General features: G+C 31.5%; 2 protein-coding genes across 3 annotated transcripts; both read right to left on the bottom strand.

Annotated features, from left to right (window-relative positions):
* Window positions 1-9,019: 9,019 nt before the first annotated feature.
* On the bottom strand, window positions 9,020-10,273 carry LOC107944131 (F-box/kelch-repeat protein At3g06240). The gene has a single exon (XM_016877956.2). The coding sequence runs from the start codon at window positions 10,214-10,216 to the stop codon at window positions 9,173-9,175; it is 1,044 nt and encodes a 347-aa protein (XP_016733445.1). The 5' UTR covers window positions 10,217-10,273; the 3' UTR covers window positions 9,020-9,172.
* A 2,340-nt stretch (window positions 10,274-12,613) lies between these two features.
* LOC107944132 (glucose-1-phosphate adenylyltransferase large subunit 2, chloroplastic) lies at window positions 12,614-15,602 on the bottom strand. 2 transcript variants are annotated; one of them, XM_016877957.2, is made up of 14 exons: window positions 15,270-15,602; window positions 15,068-15,175; window positions 14,802-14,975; window positions 14,634-14,726; window positions 14,481-14,564; window positions 14,347-14,402; window positions 14,180-14,273; window positions 13,898-14,083; window positions 13,727-13,807; window positions 13,539-13,625; window positions 13,355-13,459; window positions 13,171-13,277; window positions 13,014-13,074; window positions 12,614-12,933 (listed from the first exon to the last, which is right to left on the bottom strand). In XM_016877957.2, exons 1-14 carry the CDS (start codon window positions 15,501-15,503, stop codon window positions 12,832-12,834), a joined length of 1,572 nt encoding a protein of 523 aa, XP_016733446.1. In that variant the 5' UTR covers window positions 15,504-15,602; the 3' UTR covers window positions 12,614-12,831. The 2 variants fall into 2 exon arrangements, with proteins under 2 accessions (XP_016733446.1, XP_040970680.1); XM_041114746.1 differs by having other exon boundaries at window positions 15,068-15,182; window positions 15,270-15,411.
* Between the last annotated feature and the right edge of the window lie 6,077 nt (window positions 15,603-21,679).

Here is a 21,679-nt window from a genome sequence, read left to right as displayed (position 1 = left end):
CCTTCTACCAGGTTTGCTGCTGTGTGAACGACCTCTTACTGTTAAGACTTCTGCAGTTGTATCTCTGTGATCTCTTTTATCTTTCTTTCGAGTCTCAGATCTATACAACGCACTACAGACTGTATCAAATGTGATTGAATCTTTCCCATGAAGCAATGTGGTGGTAAGATGATCATATTCATCAGGAAGGGAATTCAACAACAATAATGCCTTGTCTTCATCTTCAAATTTCTCATCCAAATTTAGCAAGTCTGCTAAAATTTTATTGAATGAGTTCACATGGTCATTCATCGACATACCGGGTGCATACGTGAACCGAAAAAGTTTCTTTTTCATATAAAGCCTATTTTCAAGACTTTTCGTTAGAAACTTTTCTTCCAATGTATCCCACAGCTTCTTCGCTGATGTCTCCCTCATGACGGAGTACTTCTGCTCTTTGGCCAAACATAGGCGGATTGTACCACACGCCTGTCTATTGATCTTGGCCCACTTCTTGTCATCCATCTTGTCAGGTTTTTCTTCAAGGGCTATATCCAGCTCTTGCTGACATAAGACATCCAGGATCTCACACTGCCACATACCAAAATTATTGGTACCGTCAAATTTCTCTACTTCAAATTTTGCATTTGTCACAGTAGTCCTTGCTGATGACGATGCTGCTGCCATTTTTCTCCTCAATCCCAACTACTGTATACGTGAACAGTACCGTATACGTGAATAGTGCCGTATATGTAAATAGTACCATATACGTGAATAGTGCCGTATACGTGAATAGTACCGTAAACGGTCGTATTCCCCAAGTACGAACCTGGCTCTGGTACCAATTGTTGCGCGGAAGCGTGTGAAAGAGTAAAATTATTGTACTAAAAAATCACACTAAGTTCAATTCCCAGGAAAGAGAGGTGGATCACGAGGATCGCTTACATACCAGATCTTTCCTAGCCAGAATATCCCTCTATCGTAATTTAATAGCACAATAAATCACTACAATGACACTTGCAAAATATGCAGAACAAAAAAATAAAGAACACTAGAATTTTAACGAGGTTCAGCAAATTTTGCCTACGTCCTCGGGCACTACCAAATATATTTCACTCCAAAAATACAAGTGAAAGTTTACAAATAGGGAGAGAGAACAATTGCCTTAAGTAGAGAATGGCAAGTGTGGGATGAAGAAAGTAAGAAATGGTTAGGCCTATTTATAGTTGAGGTTTAAGGATCAACTTGCAATGTCCCTATACAATTAGGGACCAAAATTGCAATTATCCCATGCCAACTAATCTTACTTTCTACTTTCGGTGCCTTTCGGTGCCAACTTTCTGCCACTATTCATCTTTGAAAAGTCAAAGATTGTAGGTATCCAATAAGTAAATATACCTTTGATTATACCTTAATTAGGCTTGCATTTGATGCATGCCATAATAAAAAAAAAACATAGATAACTAATTAAACTTAGTAACATATCAATAATGCATTAAACATAAAACATATACATATCTACCTATAATCTGACTAATTTAATGAGGGCAAGTTAACCAAATAAAGGAAATCACATGTTGACTATAATTTAAACAAAAAAAAATGCTTTAATTACATGAAATGACCCTTACTATTTTTCGATTCAATAAAAAGGTGCCTTTTTTTGTTTTTATCCAACGGAAAACTTAGATTCTTCTTTTCTCTAAGATTTTAGTGCTATCACTATATCTTTGAATGTTTGGTAATAATTATAGGCAGGCAGACACCCTTTGTAGACCCCACTCTTTGTAGACCATAGTATTTGGTATACTAAATTAACTATAATTTGAAGGGTGGAAACTATAGTAAACCCCTTAATCAACTACCATTTAAATATTTTACTATTTCTTCAACAAATATTCAAAACCCATTAAACTTGTTAGTAAGAAAGTTGGGTGGTGGGTGGTAGTTTTTTTTATGGATATATATATGATTCACCACCAACACCAATTCAACAAAATTACTCCTCCTACTACGTTGTTTAGCCAGGATGGGACCGAATGTTACATCATCAACTTAAGGGTGAAACAACATGGATCTTTTTCACGAATTCTAGATGAAATATGTCTGATGTTCGATATATCTTCAATATAATCTATGTGAGTTACAACTTCATGTTTCACTCGATAGCATTGATATTTTATTGATATTCAAAACCATTAACAGACTGAAAATCCATTGACCTTGATAGTTTGAAAGTTGGGTAGTCATACCCAATTTTTTTAAATATAAAAAAAGGTAGCCAGTGGAGGTCTAATATCAAATAAGAGATCGGTGCTTAAGTAAAGATGTTAGATGTGGATCCCAACTTACAAATACTAGGAAGCTAATTTTCTTTAGTGTTTATTTCACGACTCGAGATGAAACTTGGTTCTGTGACAGTGTTGGACACAGAATGCATCTATATGGCTATGAATAAAATTCGGTTTAAGATATATTTAGATGAGCTGTGAAGTTAGTACCCATAAGATTACGGTGAAATTAGTTATTATAATGATAATATTTGATATTATACTAATAAGATTAAAATCAATTGTGAGAAATGTATATTTGAATTCAATTATAGTGATGATAATGAAGTGAATTTTAGTGAGAAGGGAACATGATCATTGTTGATACAGTGTTCTACAAGGGGAGAGTACAACAGTTGCTGAGAAGGTAAGTTCACCTAGTTGGGACAGAGAGCTGGAAGTTATGGAGAATGGAGGTGGAGAGAGTTTGAAGACTGAGGGTTGGAGAAGTATCGAGAGAGAATAGGCTTAGTATCCTTGAAAGGTCGATCCTTTTTTCATCGTTCTTAGGGGTATTTATAGGCAAGGGTCTCATGTAATATGATGTTAACGTGTTGGACTTGTCATCTAGCCATTATTAGGGAGCGCGGAGGAGGGATGTCTTCAATGGGATAAGGATGTCTGTGATAGGACAGATCCTGTGATTCATTCTGGCTATGATAGGATAAAGCAGTTGTCTGAATGACAGTTGTCTTCTTTGGGAATGAACCACAATTATTTGAATGAAATCACCTATGAAATCATGTTCCCAATGAAGACCAGACCATTCGTTGTTTGAGTGGTAGTCTTCTTGAGAGGATGATTTCATAGGTGATTTCTCGGCTTGTTGGCAAGTTTATTGTTCAGATATCCTCTAGACTTGCCATGTGTCCTAACATGGGTGGAGGTATAGCAATCATTAAAGACATTATTTTAAAATTTATAAATATAAGTTAAAAGTTATAGTTTATTTAATATTTATGAAATTAATAAATGAGATAAGTATTTATATATATTTTTGTAAAATAATCCTTTTACTGGAGTGACTTTACTCTCACTAACATATAGAGTGCATGAAGGAAGTTACAAATAGAGGTGTGCATGGGCCCGGCTACCCGGCCCGGTCGAAAAATGGGAGGGTTCGGGTAAAAGTATAGGCCTGAAATATGAGTTTGGGTAAAAAAACGAGGCCCGTTTAGAAAATGGGTCGGGCTCGGGTAATTTTTTTGGCCCGGGCTCGGCCCTGCCCGAATTATATACTAAATATATATATTTTTATTTTTAATCATATTTACATTTTATTTTCAATTTTAATATAATCACTTTTTATTATATTTTCAATGTGTATATTGTTTTAAGAATTGTTTTAGTATCATTTTTTATTTGTTTCTTGTTTTAATATTTGTTTTAAATGTATTTGATTTATTATATTTTAAAATTTTTTTATTTAATGAAATAAGCTAAAAAAATTAATATGGGCTTGGCCGGGCTCGGGCTCGTGCCGGGCTTAGATAAATTTTTAGGCCCATATTTCAGGCTGGGCCGGGCCCGGGCCTACAAAGCAGGCCTAAAATTTTTCTGGGCCTGGCCCAAACCCAGGCCGGCTCGGCCCATGCACACCTCTAGCTACAGATTGAGATTGTTCGAGGTATCCCTGTTAGGGGGAATGGTTTAATTTATGTAGTTAATCTACTTATTTTTCCTTGTCACCACAAAAAAAAAATCTAGGTAAATCAAAAGGTTAAATATGATTCAATCACTCAACTGCAAGTCATCGTGGTAATCCAAATAACGTATAATATCATTTCAAAGGAACATACTTTTTTTTTATTCCATGGTATCCAAAGAAAACCTTGATTATGATTTTAGTCCTTTTATGATCTTGAAACTTTAAGATTTTTAGATTAAAAAAAACATATAATAACCGGTTAATCTGATTTTATAGCTGATTCAAGTCCATTATAATGTTATTTTTTGTTATATGGTTATTGAGTATTTTTTTTTAATTCCAAAATGTCATATCGGGAAATTTAATAAAATTTTAATTATGTTAACAACTAGACTCAAGTTTTTAAATCTAAAGAGTAGATTGACTAAATTTCTCAAAATAAATGTATGTGAACTAAATTTTAAATTTACGAAAAATATAGGAACTTAAAACATATTTTAACCTTTAAATTTTTACTTTATAATTTAACTCCAAAGCATAATTATCCAAACGTGAAACATGATAGGAAACCATTAGTATTATTACCAATGAGTGTAGGAAAACAATATTATTGGGATCCTAAGATCAACATACTAAAATACAAATCCCACCAAACTTATTGATTGTATCCTTATCTTTCTTTTAAAATAGTGTAAACTACATTTAATGTCACTAAACTATTATTAAGTTTACGTTTTGGTTAGTTAATTTTAAAATGCTATAAAATAGTCATTGAACTATTCAAAAGTTTTTATTTACGTCACTGGGCTGTTAAGTTCATTTTTAAAAAAAAAAATCTAGCGAGGTCCAAGTGACGATTTGACGATCAGGGATCGGTATAGTGGATTAGTACCCATCAACGAGTAGAATATAGTACCTTAGATTCAAATCAATTTGACAATCAGTATCAGAGATCGAAAAAGAAAGATGTTTGAACTTTGGTTTACAGGTTCGTGACGTTCAAAGTTGTTTCATGAAAAAACTGAAATGTAGAAAAGAAGAGGGAGGAGGGCTTTCAATTGATGTAAGTGGTGCGAACAGAGGATGTTATACGGTAACAATTTTAACAACCCGTGACTTAAATAAAAACTTTCGAATAGATCAATAACCATTTTGTAACTTTTTAAAATTTAGTAACCAAATCATAAACATATTAATAGTTTAATGACCTTAGATGTAATTTACCCTTTAAATTATTGAAGTCGTAAGACCAACGTAAAACCAACATACTTCCGTACAATTTCCACCAAACTTTTTCATTGTATGGTATCCATTATTCATTGTATGCTTTCCATTCTTTTAAATTATTGGGATCCGAAGATCAACATACTAAAATACAATTTCCACCAAACTTATTGATCACATCCTTTTCTTTCTTTTAAATTAGGATAAAATACAGTTAAGGTCACTAAATTATTATTAAGTATACATTTTGGTCACTTAATTTTAAAAAAATTATAAAATGATCATTAAATTATTCAAAAGTTTTCATTTAAGTCACTAAACTATTCGAAAGAATTATTTAAGTCACTGGGCTGTTAAGTTTATTTTTTTAAAAAAATTCGACGAGTAGAACAACATACATTAGATTCAAATCGATTTGATGGTCAGTGTAAGAGATTGGAGAAGAAAGTTGTTTGGTTTGCAGATCTATGATATTTAAAGTTTAATGAAAAACCAAACTATTGAAGAGGAGGAGGAGAGCTTTCAATTGGTGTCATACGACAACAATTTTAAGATCCTAGTGACTTATATGAAAACTTTCGAATATTTCATAACTATTTATAATTTTTTTTAAATTTAATAAGTAAAACGTAAATTTATTAATAGTTTAATAATGTTTGATAGATATTGAGTCCTACTAATTGATGGTATTCTTTTCAATCTTTTAAATTACTGGGATCCTAAGATCAACATTATAGACTACAATTTCAGCCGAACTTATTGGTCATCTTGGTTTTCATGGTTGATGTTGAAGGCTACTTGTTTGTCTTTTTGCCTGTATGTTCTTTTATTACAGCTAACATTGTTGAAAATTAATAAAAGAATAAGGAGAGAAAGTGACACTCCATGGTGGGGTTTTTCCATCTCAAAATAATCAAATGTGTTTTTGGTTTTACTCTAACCGTATTCTCACCTATATAATTGTGCAAGCATTGTATTTTTGTCAAGTCTCACTTTAGTTAGGTTCTTTATTTATTGAATTAGGATCTTTGGTGTTTTTTTGGTGTTTTCTTGGTGTATTAACAAGTTTTTGAGACGTCGCTTCATGCAATTTTTTCAGATATTGAAACTGTTAAGTTTAAGGTTGGATCTGTCGTCTTCTCTTTGGCGGATTGGAATGGCAATGACATGGCTTTCTCATTGGCGTTGGCTGCTGTTAATCGGTCGCAAGTGTTTAAAGCTTAGTGGTGAGATCTTGTTTCGTTAGTTGCTTTCTTGTGGTTGGGACTGTACTCTTAACTTGACTGTTGTAATTTTCTATTTTTATTACTGCTTTACTTTGTCTTTGATAACAGAGTAATTCGAATGAAACAAAAAAAAAAAGTCTTACTTTAATGATTTATCCTTCGAATACATTCGTAGAAACGCTAATAAGACATCTTGTATGCTTGCGATGATAATTTTATTTTATGTGGATTACGTTGAGTAAACCTATGTCCTTGATTGTTTATCTATTAACATTAATTTGCAAACTCGTATTGTTGAAACTAATGAAGAAGATGGCAATAGGAACATGTGTCTTGGGTAAGCATCGGCTTGGGATTTAGTTTAGTCCGCTTCTTGTTTCTTTCATTTTCCTTACTAATAATATTTTGATTTTTTATTAAAAAATATTTTTTTTCTCAAATTTTATAATTTTAAAATATTTTTAAACATTTCTAAGTAAAAAAACATAAATACCACATGGCACAATCGTGGAGTAACACATTGCAAAAGTAAATAAAAACCCTATATATTAATGATCAACGCTAGTCAATATTAAAACTTAATAGTCAACATTGGTCAAATGGCTTAATTGATACATTTTCATGGTTTAAATACTCAATTGAGCTAAAAAAAAATTACAATAGCTAAATTTTTTTTTCAAAAAAGGGTTAATGCACTATTTGAAACTTGAATTTGACAATTGTTCTTATATTGGGGCCTGAATTAAAATAGTGGAATATATATTATTATAAGTGATAAAATAGATAAGATCAATATCGTCTTAAGTGGATCTATCGGTCGGATCAGTTGGATTGGGAATCGGTTAAGAAGATCAGTTCGATTAGAGATATAAAACCAGTTGCGCAACAAATCGATTAAATCAAATTGAAAAACTAGTGAACATTTTTTTTATAGTTTGTAATATTTTTATTTTTAATAATTTATTTACTTATTATCTGGACCGATCAAATTAAGAAATGATAATTTAACCAATTCAATCCTCGTTCTTATTCCAAAAATATTAGATAGAATAAATCTAAAATGAAGAAGAAAAAGAGTATGAGAAACTTCTTTTGATAAAGAGTTCAAACTTGCTTGAATAGAGAACAACAAACAAAAAAGATTCCCTAGGTATTTTGGCAATACATGGAGAAGAATTTGAATTTTTTTTCTTCTCAGGCAGTGTAAAATTATTATTAGAACTCAAAGGGTTAAAAACTGACCCCAGGGTTACCTAAAATGAGATAACATAAGCTTCTATAAACCCAAAAAATGCCCAAAACAAAATCAATTGTGAGCACACTCTAGTGAATATGCTTCAGTCATACTTTCCACATCCCTTCAACCCACACATCACGTGGTTCCTCCAACTAAAATCCAAACCAGCTTGCAAACAAAGATTATTTGACTTGGCAACAATTTTTGTTTGTTCATTGAAGTTGGATAGCAATTTTTCTTAGTTTCCTCCATGAATTTGGCATATGTTAAAACGTGATGATATGACATCTTAACATTATCATAAATCAATACTTGAATTTTTAAATATATATATATATAATCTAAAAATACAAAAGTAAATAATTTTCAACAAATTAGGTGATCAAAAGTAAATAATTTTCAACAAATTAGGTGATGATGAGTACAATACTTGTAACATCTTGAATTTTTAGTTTTAAATTTGTAGAACTATGTTAAGCTCAATGGTCAAAAGCTTTCTTTCTTCCCTTGAGAACTTGAGTTTGATTCCCCTCACTTGTATAATTTTAGATTATTGAATTTTTGCTCGGAATCCCTAAGGTCTCGCTAGAACGACCCTAAAGTCAGTGGAGTAAAAAACGATGGTTTTGGAATTCTGTTTTCCGATTATAGATATTATAGAATTATATTGAAGTTTGGTCTAATAATTTTGGTTATTTGGAAAGTTAGACAAGGTGTAAGTGTATACGTTCTAAAGTCAATAGTTTTAGAAAATTGAGGTATTGAGACCTCGTTTTTGTAAACCGAAATTGTAAATATTTTTATTAAATATATATGGTGTTATATCAGAATTGAATTGAATATCAATCGAATAATTTTATCGAATTAGTGTTTAATTAAGGTACAGAGACTAAATCGTAAAAGTGATAAAAGTTTAATGGTTAAAGAATATTTAATTAGATATAGCATATGGGACTTAGAAGGCAATTATCCTACTACTACATTAATATGGACGGTGACAAGTTTTAGGGACCAACTTAATAAATTTTAAATTTAGTGTTGAAAATTGTGAATGTTATCATTATATCTTAGTGGAATCGAGTCGAGAGATTTGATTGAAAAAAGCTGCCAAATTCTGTGACTCATGTGAACAAAAAAAAATTCAAGTACAATGGTGAAAAAAATTGCCAAATAAATCTAAAAAAATACAAAAAATTAAAAGAAAAATTAAATTTTTTAAAAAAGAATTTAAGTGTTAATGTAAAGAAATCAAAAATCAAAATTTAGAGTTTAAATTTAAAAAAAAGAAGTCAAATTCCGAGACTAAGATAAGAAATTTACCCGATTCAAGGTCTACAAAGGAAACATATGTAATATTTAAAAATAGATTTATTACTTTAGAAAACGATGGAATCAAAGGTTAAATTGATGGCGTTGAAATTAATAATTTAATCAATTCGGTCAATAGTCGAATTCCCATAACTTTAAAACATAAATTAATTCTCAAAAGTAAAACTTTTGGGGATAAAATCCATGATTTTGCATTTGTTTAATGACCAACATGGAAAAGGGTTTCCACATGTTGGCTTACATGAAAATAGTGTGAAGTAAAGCCTTCGATATTAATTGGCCTAAACCCACCAGTTTCCATATTATAGCAGCTCAAATGCCCCAATCCTTTGATAAATCCATGCAGTAAAATCTCTTTCTTATTAGCTTTAATCCCCACTGGACGAGTAGTATCAATAGGTTCTGATCTATGAACAATGGTTCCAAGCTTCACCCAATGCTCTTCGTTGCCTTTGAACATCCAAATATCAACTCTTTTCTTATCTTCAAAGTCCTTATCCACCATGCATAGTTCCCCTTTCAATTCCACTAAGTAAAGCTTGAACTTGTCCTTGTTTAAAACACTTTGTGGTAAAGAAATGGTTTCAAAGGTTTCTTTCCCAATATCAAATGAAACAAGGGAGGATGAAATTGAAAACCAATAAAAAAACCCATTAGCAAACACTGGTGGTTGATGGTGTTGAAAACCAAAACAAGGAGAGTAAGTGTACCTTATTTTGTTCCAAGAACCATTCACCGTTGTGAATATTTCAATCTTATGAGGGTCGAAAAATTTAATCACTTTATATGTACCGTTGATTCCATCAAACCCAAATCCACATGATTGAAAGCTTTGAAGATCATCATCAATATTTGGCAAATTGACGATGGTTTTAGTGGTGGGGTTACATACATGAACACTACCGTGAAGACCATAAAAGCAAATTAAACCATTACAAGATGGTAAGATATGGTAAGTGTCGAAACTTACGGTGATTGAGTATTCAATCATTGCATGCTCGTTGTCTTTGATGGTGAAGAAGTGAATCTTGTTGGTATTGTTGAGATTTTGATGCTCTATGCATGAAAGGATTAAGCAAAGATCACCATGAACAACAATATGGTTCTTGAAATGGGCATTGATGAAATGTGGATCATTGATGAGAGAGCAATAAAGCTTGTTTAAGGACTTGAATCTGGCTAGAGATTTTACTGGTAGTTTACTGAGGATGTTGTAGATTATAGGGCTAGGAATGAAAGCCATTGCTGATAGCTAGCAAGGGTTTGGCCTTTAATTTATTTATTGATTTTAGGTGCATCGATCTGTGCATGGACACCATTATGCCAGATCTCGAAATTAGTGATAAGACAGGCATCGGCCAAATTTGTAAAAGTTCATTTAAATCATGGATAATATTAAATGTAAGAGTATTATAAAATTACTTAAAGAAGTAACTAACTAAAAAATTCATTAACAACTTATTAAACAAGTTTAGAAAAATAAAAAAGTACAACGAATATCAACTACCAAGTCCATACCAATTTTCTTTTTCTTCACTAGTGGTTGTAAACTTTCCATTAAAGCTTTGAATTTAGAAATGGAAATGGACCAAGACCTATATAAGGAGAAAGAAAAATTCAACATGTAACAGTTTTATCTCATACTTTAAATTCATATTTAGGATGGGTTTGAATGAATAGTGAGGTGCGTTTATCTTACTTTTTGTTTCATATTATAGTATTGCTACAATTTCTAATATTACCATCATCGTTATTTTTACACTAACAGCAAATAAACATACCGCCTATCCAAATCCACCCTTAATGTAGAAGTATAACAATGAGCCTTTTACTCTCAGTGATGATCATTAAGCTAAATTTCGAAAATATAACATTTAGTCATATGGTTGACAACTTTATTATGAATATTCTTAGAATATAATGAATCATTACTTTCCGACACATCTTCATAAGTATTATCTCATACCTTAAATTCATACTTTATGGAGAATTTTTACTCTCAATGATAATCATTAAGCTAAAATTCGAAATCATTTTCATCTTTGGCATCTCAATCATTCATCATATATTTTTTATACAAATAAATTTGTTAAATTAAAGAAATATATTAAATAATTTATTAAAATTTGTTATTAGTAATACAACTCAATATTATTAAATAAGTTTTCTACTTTATAATCCAAAATTTGAGTTGCTTTCCATCCAACACATGCAAATAATGCAGCTTTAATGAGCAACAATAGTTGTCAACTTATATCTTCAAAGGCAAGTACCGTAAAAACGTATGATATCCAAATAAATTATATTGAATAATATATATTTAAATAATATATTTTGTGATTTATAATAGAAGAAAATTTTTACCATAATTATTTTAATTTTTTAAAAAAATTAAATTTGAGTCTCATCTTATCCCTTAAGAATTGAAAAGTGTAATCCGAGTGCTTCAATTACACCTAATTCAGTGGGATTCATTAATTATAATGTTTACCCAAACATGCCATAATTGTCTTTGAGGTGAGATATTAGGACTTGGTAGAGTAAAAAAAGAAATTTGAAGGATGAAAAAATAAAAAATAGAAAATTAAAAGGACTGAAAATTAAGAAGATACTTACATAAGAATAGTTTACTTACTATTTATTGATGTTCTATTTCCCATCTAACAATCACGTGGTCTACTAATTCTCAACACGTTGGAAACCACTAAAGACTTTTTTTTGGTAAATTGTACCCAAGATCACTAAGTTATTAGTAAATTTATGTTTTGGTCGTTTAACATTAAAAAGTTACAAAATGGTCATTGAACTATTCAAAAGCTTTCATTTAAGTTACTAGATTGTTAAAATCGCTATTGTATGACATTCTCTGTTTGTATCACCCACACTAATTGAAAGCTCTTTTTCTTCTTCTCTTCCATTGTTCAATTTTTTCATGAAATATCTTTGAATTTCATGAAACTACGAACCAGAATCCAAACAATTTTATTTTTCGTTTTCTAACACTGACTGTTAAATCGGCTTGGATCTAAGGTATATTCTTCTACTCATCGATGGGTACGTATCCACCATATTGATCATTGAATTGTCGCTTGAAACTCACTAGCCGAACTTTAAAAAAAAAAACCATAATAGCCTAGAGACTTAAAGTTGAGTGATCAAAACATAAACTTACTAATAGTTTAGTGATCTTGAGTGTAATTTACCCTTTTTTTTTCTAGGAAGAAAGTTCATTTTAAGATCTAATATAAAATAATCCTTTCAAGATTTGTGGTTGCATCTTTCTACACTATCGTCTCCAAGATGAGTTCTCTTTTTTGAGAGTGTAATATATCTTGTCATTACACGCAACACTTGTTAGTTAATTGCATTAGACATCCTCAAACATTAGAACATTCTAATTGAGTCTTCAACATATCAATATTGTGTCAATAATGTCTTTCCATCAACCTAACCACCGTTAGCTTTGGAGTTAAAAGTATGCTCAAATATAATATATACATATTTAAAACATGTAGATCAAATTGTAATTGTGTTTAAACCTAGGGCATAGATATTTTGAATCTTACAGTTGGTAATGTGAAAATTTTAAATTACTTTTAAGCATTTGATTGACACTTCCTAAAAAAACATAACCAAATTATTAAATTTAAGCACAAGCCACTACAAAATGGCAATTAAATTTCCTTTGTAAAATCCGCAGAGGAATTTGTACTTTACATGTACAAAGCATTACTGCTATATATTTTTCGCTGCAAAAATAGCCGAGCAAAAACCTAGCAAACTAGGGCTCTAAGCTTTTCGATGACGTGCTCGATCGAATATGACAACCTCTAAACCACTTGAAATCAACTTGAAATTTCATATTACGGATCCATCTTTAATTGTTGCATTCTTCATTATGACTGTAATTCCGGACCTAATGTAAAAGCCTTGTTCTGGTCTCTCAGCTTCTTCAACACCCTGAATACCAACGTAAATGAAAATTATTTGAAAAAAAATCTAATTATACTAAACATTCATGAAAGGAAAGCAATACTTACATCACTGTTCGATATGATCACATTTTTTCCTATCTTGGCATTCTTGTCTATTATGCAATTCCTTCCAAAACACACAAGTTGCAACAGTAAGGAAATATTTTTCAAAACAATAATTTCCATCTAAATCTTACATTTGGTTTTTCAATCTAAATCTTACTTGATCTTGGTATTTTGTCCGACACCGATCGGAACCTTTCCTTCTTTCAGGAGAGACATTATTTCCATCTCCGTTTGGTAGAAGTCTGCTCCCATCATCATGGTATCCTACAAAGAAAGGAACATATAAGATGAATAAATATGTGGTACTGGAATTTGCAGAGCTTTTAGATGTTGTGGATCACCTCAAGCTCAACACCGGACTCCAAACGCGACCGCACCCCAACTACAGAGCGTTTTACACTACAGTTCCTCAAGAAACAACCGTGTGAAATTATGGCATTAACAATCTGCAACAATCAATTTACCGTGGGATAAGACGACTAGATTTATTAATCATAATATAAACAAAAGGCTTGAAGTAAATACCCTGCATTGATCAATTTTGCTAGGAGGCAAGAATCTCGGAGATGTATAAAAAGGTGTCTTTGGATCATAAAATTCGAACTTTGGTGGCTGCATAGAGCATACAAAGAGATCAATTTTCAGAGAACGAATACCATATCCCATGCCGAATAACATAATAGTGCAAACAATTCACATATCTATATGCAAACCTGATCTGTGAGGGCTAAATTAGCATCAAAGAAAGACTTTATTGTCCCAATGTCTTCCCAATAATCATTGAATAAATATGCCTGCAAACGAGTACTTATTAGCATTTGATTACTAGTGAAAATTCCAAAGAGAAAACTATAGGTAAAAGTCCCTTGTAAAAGTTTTCTTGCCTGTACGTTATGTTCCTTTACCGCGGATGGAATAATCTCCGAGCCAAAGTCATTGCATGAAGGATAGCTTTGTGTCAAAAGCTTTAACAAGATATCCTTTTTGAACACATACACACCCATTGATGCAATGTAAGAATATTTTGCAGCATCTTCCGTTGATAGCCCTAATATCGAGGTATCAACTTGCTGCCATACAAATGTGAAACAAGCCATAGTATATGTAAATATATACACAATTATGTTAATGGGATTAAGAAGTAATGGAGTAGTAAAAGCATGTACCATAGCGTTAAGATCCTTGCCCTTCGGTTTCTCAGCAAATTGAATAATCCGTCCTGTTTCATCTATCTTCATCAATCCAAAATCCGATGCACGGCTGCACAAAACTCGATATTAATAACTATGATAGCCACTATAATCATCATAACAAAATAACATTGATTAAGTACCTATTATCCATTGGTAGACATGATACTGTGATATCAGCATTTGAATCAATATGCTTCTGCAAGAACAATAACTGTAGATTAGCCATAATGATTTTCTGAGCTACACCACGGCTCCTAGAAATTGAACTAGTTACCTGCACAAAATCCATATAATCTGCGCGGTAAAGATGATCACCAGACAATATCAGTACATGCTGGACATCCTTAACTTTGGCATCCTGTTAGAAAATAAAATCATAGCCGGTGAACATCGAATGATTTCAGCTTGAATAAAACTTGTAACTAACCTCAAAGACCCAAATGAATTGCCTCACGGCATCAGCCGTTCCTTGAAACCATTTCTTCCCTGCTTCTCCTGATGTTTGAGTGGCAGCAAGAACCTGTTACAGAGCCAATATAGCTTCATCAAAAGCTTCACAAAAATAAGCTATAATGTTAAATTAAAATTGGCTTACCTCCATAAATCCATCTCCAAAATTTACACCATTACCAAAATTGTATGTCCTAGCCAAGTGACGATTTAGTGAAAAAGAATTAAATTGAGTTAAAATAAAGATCTTTTTGATGCCACTGTTGATACAATTGCTCATTGGAACATCGATCAGCCTGTAACAACCACCAATAGGAACCTGCAAACCAATAAAAAACCATCAAAACCTCTAAATCTAGTCATTTGGATTCTAATTTTATTCATAAAAGAGAAAAAAATTGAATTCCTTACGGCTGGCTTGGCTCTCATGCTAGTAAGAGGAAACAGGCGAGTACCAGCACCACCACCCAATATGATAGAAGCCACTTCCTTTGGATCTGCTTGTGGACTCTCAAACATCTAGGAACTTAAAATTCAAATACTTAGTGATGATCAAAATACCCACATTGAAAATAATAATAAAAATTTTAACAGAAAAATAAAAAACTCTTACCGTAGGATCATCATTTTCATTGGTTGGGGTTTGAACACAGTGAACAACACCAGACTTTGCTTTTCTAACATCATTTTCAATTCTCAAACTCCTCCATACAACTCTTCCATAATCCCTACTTTTAATAGACCAACTGATTCTCTCACCCCAAAAAACAGAACCACCATAACTACGACCTTTGATAAGGTTATAGGGATTGACATTGGCGTTGAGTGATATGAAGTGAGAAGCCATTGCTGAACAAATTTTAATCAATAAAACAAAAATAACCAGAGGATTCTCTCAAGATACTAAAAAGAAAAAGAAAAAAAAACTATTTTTCTTTAATATAGATAAAAAGATATTAAAAGGCTGTAGACTGTGTCTTAGTCAACAAAATACTAAATTCGAAACACCCAGATCCGAGAATATCTCAAAACCTTAAAATCTAAATAAATAAATAAATAATTTTGTTGAAGTAAGAATAGTGATGAAGCATCTAAATTTGTTTAATTTTCATTTTTATAATAGTGCATAAGAGTATAATTAAGTTATTTTTACTTTCTAAATTATGATTAAGTATTTGAATTTGTAGAGTTTTAAATTAATCTTTATAAATTAGAATATTCTATTAAATATCATAATTATATTAAATAGGCTCTTTTGTGGGTGTATTAGTTAATTTAGGTGTTATATGCTAATTTGAACATGATGTGAAACATGTTTAAAGCTTGCAATGCACATTTATTATGAGAAGAGCTTGGGTCTGAATTGTCATAACAAAATACTCCATATTAAATTTGAGTTGACATTTAATATTTGTATTGATAGGTAAGTTGAGTTGGCAATATTTATAGGAAATTAATGAAAGAAACTAATTGATACCACTTTACTCAAGTCTTATGCCAATGTATTCCTAAGTATAACCTTCAAACCACTCAAAGAGTATCCTAACAAGCCTTTAGGTCTAAATAAGCACACCAAAAAGAGCACACTAAATAACACGAGAGTTGAGAGAATGCGGAAAGTGTTATTACTCTTAAGCTAGCTTATTTTACAATGAGAGAAGGTTGTCTCCTTTATATAGGCCAAGTCCCTTTGATCTAATCGTTTGAGATTGAATATAATGAACAGTTAAAGATCATTTATCTATGGACAATTTATACAAGTCTATATAAGTATTTATAATGCTAGACTCTTCTAGACCTTTCGAACAATTCTACATGAGTTTACAAGGGTTCGATTCCTACTTTAGATTTTCAGATTTCTAGAACTTCTAAAGTGCTCTCACATATTTTAGAACATTTCGAGACATTCAAAGAACCCTTGGACTCATTATTCTCGCATATGCACCATTCTTGCTCCTGCTACACTTGAGGAGGCCCTCTTAAGCCTTTGTTAGTCGTTGTCTACACTCTTAGTGGCCCCTCTATCCCCATCTGGGGCATTTGCCAACATTAAAATGGGTTTGTTTCATCAGTTGGCTGACTTATTCATGGGCAAACATTGACATGATACATAGGTTGATTATATGTATAAATTAAACATGCTAAATCATTTTATAAGTCTTTAAAAATTATTTTTATAATTTTATATATAAATTTTATGAATAATATGAGTACTATTTCAAAATTAAAAAAAGTTAAAACTTATAAATGGTATATTCAGCGAAATGTAAAATGAATAGTGTAATTTTAAAATAATTAATGTAAGTTCATTGTTAAGATTTTTTTTTTCAAACTTTAAATTTGATAGTATAAATTTTAGATAAGTAAAAGATAAATTTCAAATTTCAAAGGAAATCAGTTATGTATATTTTAAATTTTAAGATTTTTTTTAATTTTAATTTGATATTATAATATATTAAGATATTTAAAGGTTAAGTAAGCAGATGATATTTTCATACGAAGTTCAAATGTATTTAAATATGTATTATCTCTCGATTTAAAATTTTAAAAAATTATAGATAATACCAAAAATTGTATCAACTTGTAAATTCTTCTAACTAAGAGATTATTTAATGTTTCAGCTAAAGATATAGCAAAAATCCAAAATCCAGAGTCCTATCCTACATAATTAGAAATGTACTAAATTGAATAAATTATAAACTTGAGACTATTTCAGGTCATTAGATAGAAATTGGCAAGTCATCAAGCTGAAAGCGATGTGGGTGACAGATCGGTGGTCAGGAGCCAGAGTAAGAGACACAGATGGGCTGATAGATGCCATGTAGCTGTCACCTTCTTAGAATCTATGTCTCTGTCAAATCAAGAAAGATAAATTTTGATGGTGGCCAACAAAAAATTTAATTGTAAACGTTGGATTTTATGATCAAATAGTAAACTAGGTGACAATGCGGGAAATGAACCATTCCTCAAGATAAAGTAGGTACAAAGAACGTTATAACAATTGAATTGAGTAGATTGTTAATTTTTTATTTAATTATCATAAATTAATTTTTTAATTATAAAAGTGAATAAGCATAAATAACTAATAATGCGAGGATAAATATTTATTTTATAAATTATAATAACAAGATTAAATATTTAAATTATTATAATAAACGTGGATAATGGCGGTAGAACAATCGTAAAATAATAAGAAAAAAAAAGAGCACACAAATTCTACATGAATACCCTTGCAAAAAAAACACGGGTAGAGAAAAAAAAGTTTACTAATATTAAAAAATGAATAATACAAGAAGAGTTTTGACTAAGGGTTAAAAAACCCTATTTTAATTAAAATTAAATAGTAGAAATATAGTTCTATACAGACTTGACTTGTCTACCCCGCAACCCAGCCTACGACCCTTAACTTCTCATCCTTACAGATTTCCTTAATTTGCCACTATATTTACTTTCTTAATAAGTGACAAAATTTTAATCACACAAATTCTAAAATAAGCTACTTTAAATTTGGTGACACAATTGATGAGAGCATCATAACACTTTGCCCCACTCTTTGTGTTTAATCAAAAAGAAATAATATTTAATTAAATATTATTAAATAATTTATTTTAATATTATGTGAAAGTTTGAGGTTCTTGAAATTCTGTGCCATTGCCCTTCACTGCGCAAAGGACATACAAACCTGATCAATTTGTCCAAAAACAATAATTTAATTTTGAATTAAAAAAGAAGAAGGAAATATCAACATGATAATCTTATTCAAATTTTAACTTCTAAAATATTAAAAATAAAGAGGTTAATGGGATTGCTGATAGGGTGAAATTAGAAAATATTTTAAGCTAAGTTAAATTATAATTTTATCATGTATGAATTTATAATTTTATCATGTTTGAAATGATTAATGAAATTTGTTTTTTTTTTCATCTTTGAGAAAGCTAAAGTATAATTTTATTGTATATTAATTTTTAATTTTTAAATATTAAGGGACTAAAAAGTCAATTTTCTATTTTTTAGAGCCAAGGCACTTGCCTTCCCTCAAACAAAATCTCTACCATCACCCCTACAGCTAGAGATTATGGAGAATCCAATACTTAAGGGTGAGAATCCAATACTTATGGACATCATTCCCTCTCAATCAGCAAGCAAAGCCAACTTAGATTCTTCAGGGGATCATTGAGAACATAGTATCTTATTGCCCTTATTTTTGCACGAGTTGTTAAGGAATTTGCCACACCATTTACCTCACGATACACATGTTTAATATGAACAATTCATCTCCACTTTAACATACGCCGTATTGCACGGACCATTGCATTTGATGAAAGGTCCTGGTCTCCTTACCAAGGAGATTAATAGTTGTCAAGCTGTCCGTCTCAAGAATCGGATTTTTAGTCCCCAATGACCATGCAATATTTAAGCTATCATAATCCATTACTTTTGTGTCCATTTTTATTCAATACAATTTTAATTACCATTTAAAAGTATGATTTTGACAATTCATTGATGGACTCTACACATTTAAATAATGATGATTAATGTATTAGAAAGCAATGGGTGAAAATGTCTTGGACAGTATCCAAACCCATTTCACCCACAAAATGAAAGTTGATCAATAAAAGTGAGAAGAGATAAATTCTATAACAATAAAAATATCTAAGTTCTTTTATTAAATGGATCAATTTAATTTTTATATTATTTGTGAAAAATAAAATAAAATAAATAAAATAAAATAAAGAACACACAAATTTTACGTGGAAACCTTTTCGGGAAAAAATCACGGGCAGAGGAGAAGAAAATTCACTATGTCGAAAAATTTGAATCAAATACAAGAGGAATAGACTATGTCTATTTATAGGCTTGCAAAGCCATATTCTAGTAGGATTGAAACACCTTATCCTAATCAATATAAAATAGATGGAGTTTAATAAGGTTTAAAAACCTTATTCTAAAATAAAATAAAAGAAGTCTAGTTCTATATGGATTTTACTTTTATTTTATTTTCCATCGTATTTTATTTAAATAAGAATTTGGGTCACTTAATTCTAGCAATCTCCACCTTGACACAAATTCTCAATTAACAAGTTCTTCATCGCGAACTTTCAATAAACAAATTCTCCACCTCTTCCATAAAACCCTTTAAGGGTTTAACTTCAACAATGAACACCAACCAAGTCTAAGCAATGCTTAAACTTGGTTATAAGAAGTGACTTAGTCATCATATCTGCAGGATTTTCATGAGTACTAATTTTTCTCACAACAATATCACCACGAGCAATAATATCACGAACAAAATGATACCGAATATCAATGTGTTTTGTTCTCTCATGAAACATTTGATCTTTTGTAAGAAAAATGGCACTCTGACAGTCACAAAATACTGTGCTGATTTGAAGGTCTTCATTGAGTTCACTAAATAGTCCCTTCAACCAAATAGCTTCTTTACAAGCCTCAGTAATCGCCATGTACTCAGCTTCAGTGGTAGACAAAGCGACTTTAGTTTGCAAAGTGGCTTTCCAACTAATTGCACAACCTCCGATTGTAAAGATGTAACCTGTGAGAGATCTTCTTCTATCAAGGTCTTCAGCAAAATCAGCATCAACATACCCTATAACTCCATCTTTAATTCTTCCAAACTGTAAGCAAACATCAGTAGTGCCTCGTAAGTATCTTAAAATCCACTGAACTACTTTCCAATGTTCTTTACCGGGATTTGCCATATATCTGCTAACTGCACTGACTGCATATGATAAATCTGGACATGAACAAACCATAGCATACATGAGAGATCCCACTGCACTAGAGTATGGAACATGTGACATGTACTCAATCTTATCATCTGATTGAGGAGCCAAGGCCGATGAAAGTCTGAAATGCGCTGCTAAAGGAGTACTAACAGGCTTAGCACTCTGCATATTGAACCTGCAAAGAACTTTCGCAATGTACCCCTTCTGACTTAGGTAAAATTTACTTGCTTTTCTATCTTTGAGAATCTCCATACCAAGTATCTTCTTTGCTGGTCCTAAATCTTTCATATCAAATTCTTCACTTAGTTGGGCTTTAACCTTTCTTATCTCTACTTTATCTTGTGCTGCTATCAACATGTCATCAACATAAAGAAGTAGATACACAAAAGAACCATCACTGTTTTTCTTAAAGTAAACACAACTGTCTAAACTACTTCTTTTGAAATCATGAGAAGTCATAAATGAATCAAACCTCTTGTACCACTGTCTTGGTGACTGTTTCAAACCGTAAAGGGACTTTCTCAGCAAGCAAATATAGTCCTCTTTTTTCGAGACTATAAAACCCTCTGGTTGTTGCATGTAAATATCTTCCTCAAGTTCTCCATGTAGAAATTCAGTTTTTACATCTAACTGCTCAAGCTCCAAATCATGCATGGCCACAATACCAAGCAAAGCTTGAATCGAACTATGCTTAACAACTGGAGAGAACACATCTGTGAAGTCCACTCCTGGAATTTGACTGTAAACCTTTGCAACAAGCCTTGCTTTATATCTAGGTTCTTTAACTCCTAGAGTCCCTTCTTTCTTTTTAAACACCCATTTACAACGAACAACCTTTTTACCTTTAGGGAGTTTCACAAGGTCCCATGTTCTGTTTTTGTGGAGTGATTCCATCTCTTCCTGCATAGCAAACATCCACTTTTCTGAGTCTTCACAGCTAACCGCATCAGAATAATTAGATGGCTCTTGATTCGCATCTATATCTTCAGCCACATTTAAAGCATAAGCAACTAGATCAACCTCGGCATACTTCTTTAGAGGTTTAATTTCTCTTCTAGTTCTGTTTTTGGCGATAGAATATTGTGGTGAAGAAGCAACTCTATTCTCAATTTTTGTTCTGGCTTGAGGAGTTGACTCTGTATTAATCTGATGCTCCACCTGCTTTTGATTTTCTTTATTGGAAGAGTCTTTAAGAGATAAGTTAGGTAGCATAGCAGTTTCATCAAAAACAACATCTCTGCTAATCACAACTTTTCTATTTTCAGGACACCATAACTTA

This window comes from Gossypium hirsutum, chromosome A06, assembly GCF_007990345.1.
Source record: "Gossypium hirsutum isolate 1008001.06 chromosome A06, Gossypium_hirsutum_v2.1, whole genome shotgun sequence".
In the NCBI taxonomy this organism is placed as follows: Eukaryota; Viridiplantae; Streptophyta; class Magnoliopsida; order Malvales; family Malvaceae; genus Gossypium; species Gossypium hirsutum.
This window is presented reverse-complemented; position numbering and strand designations above follow the sequence as displayed.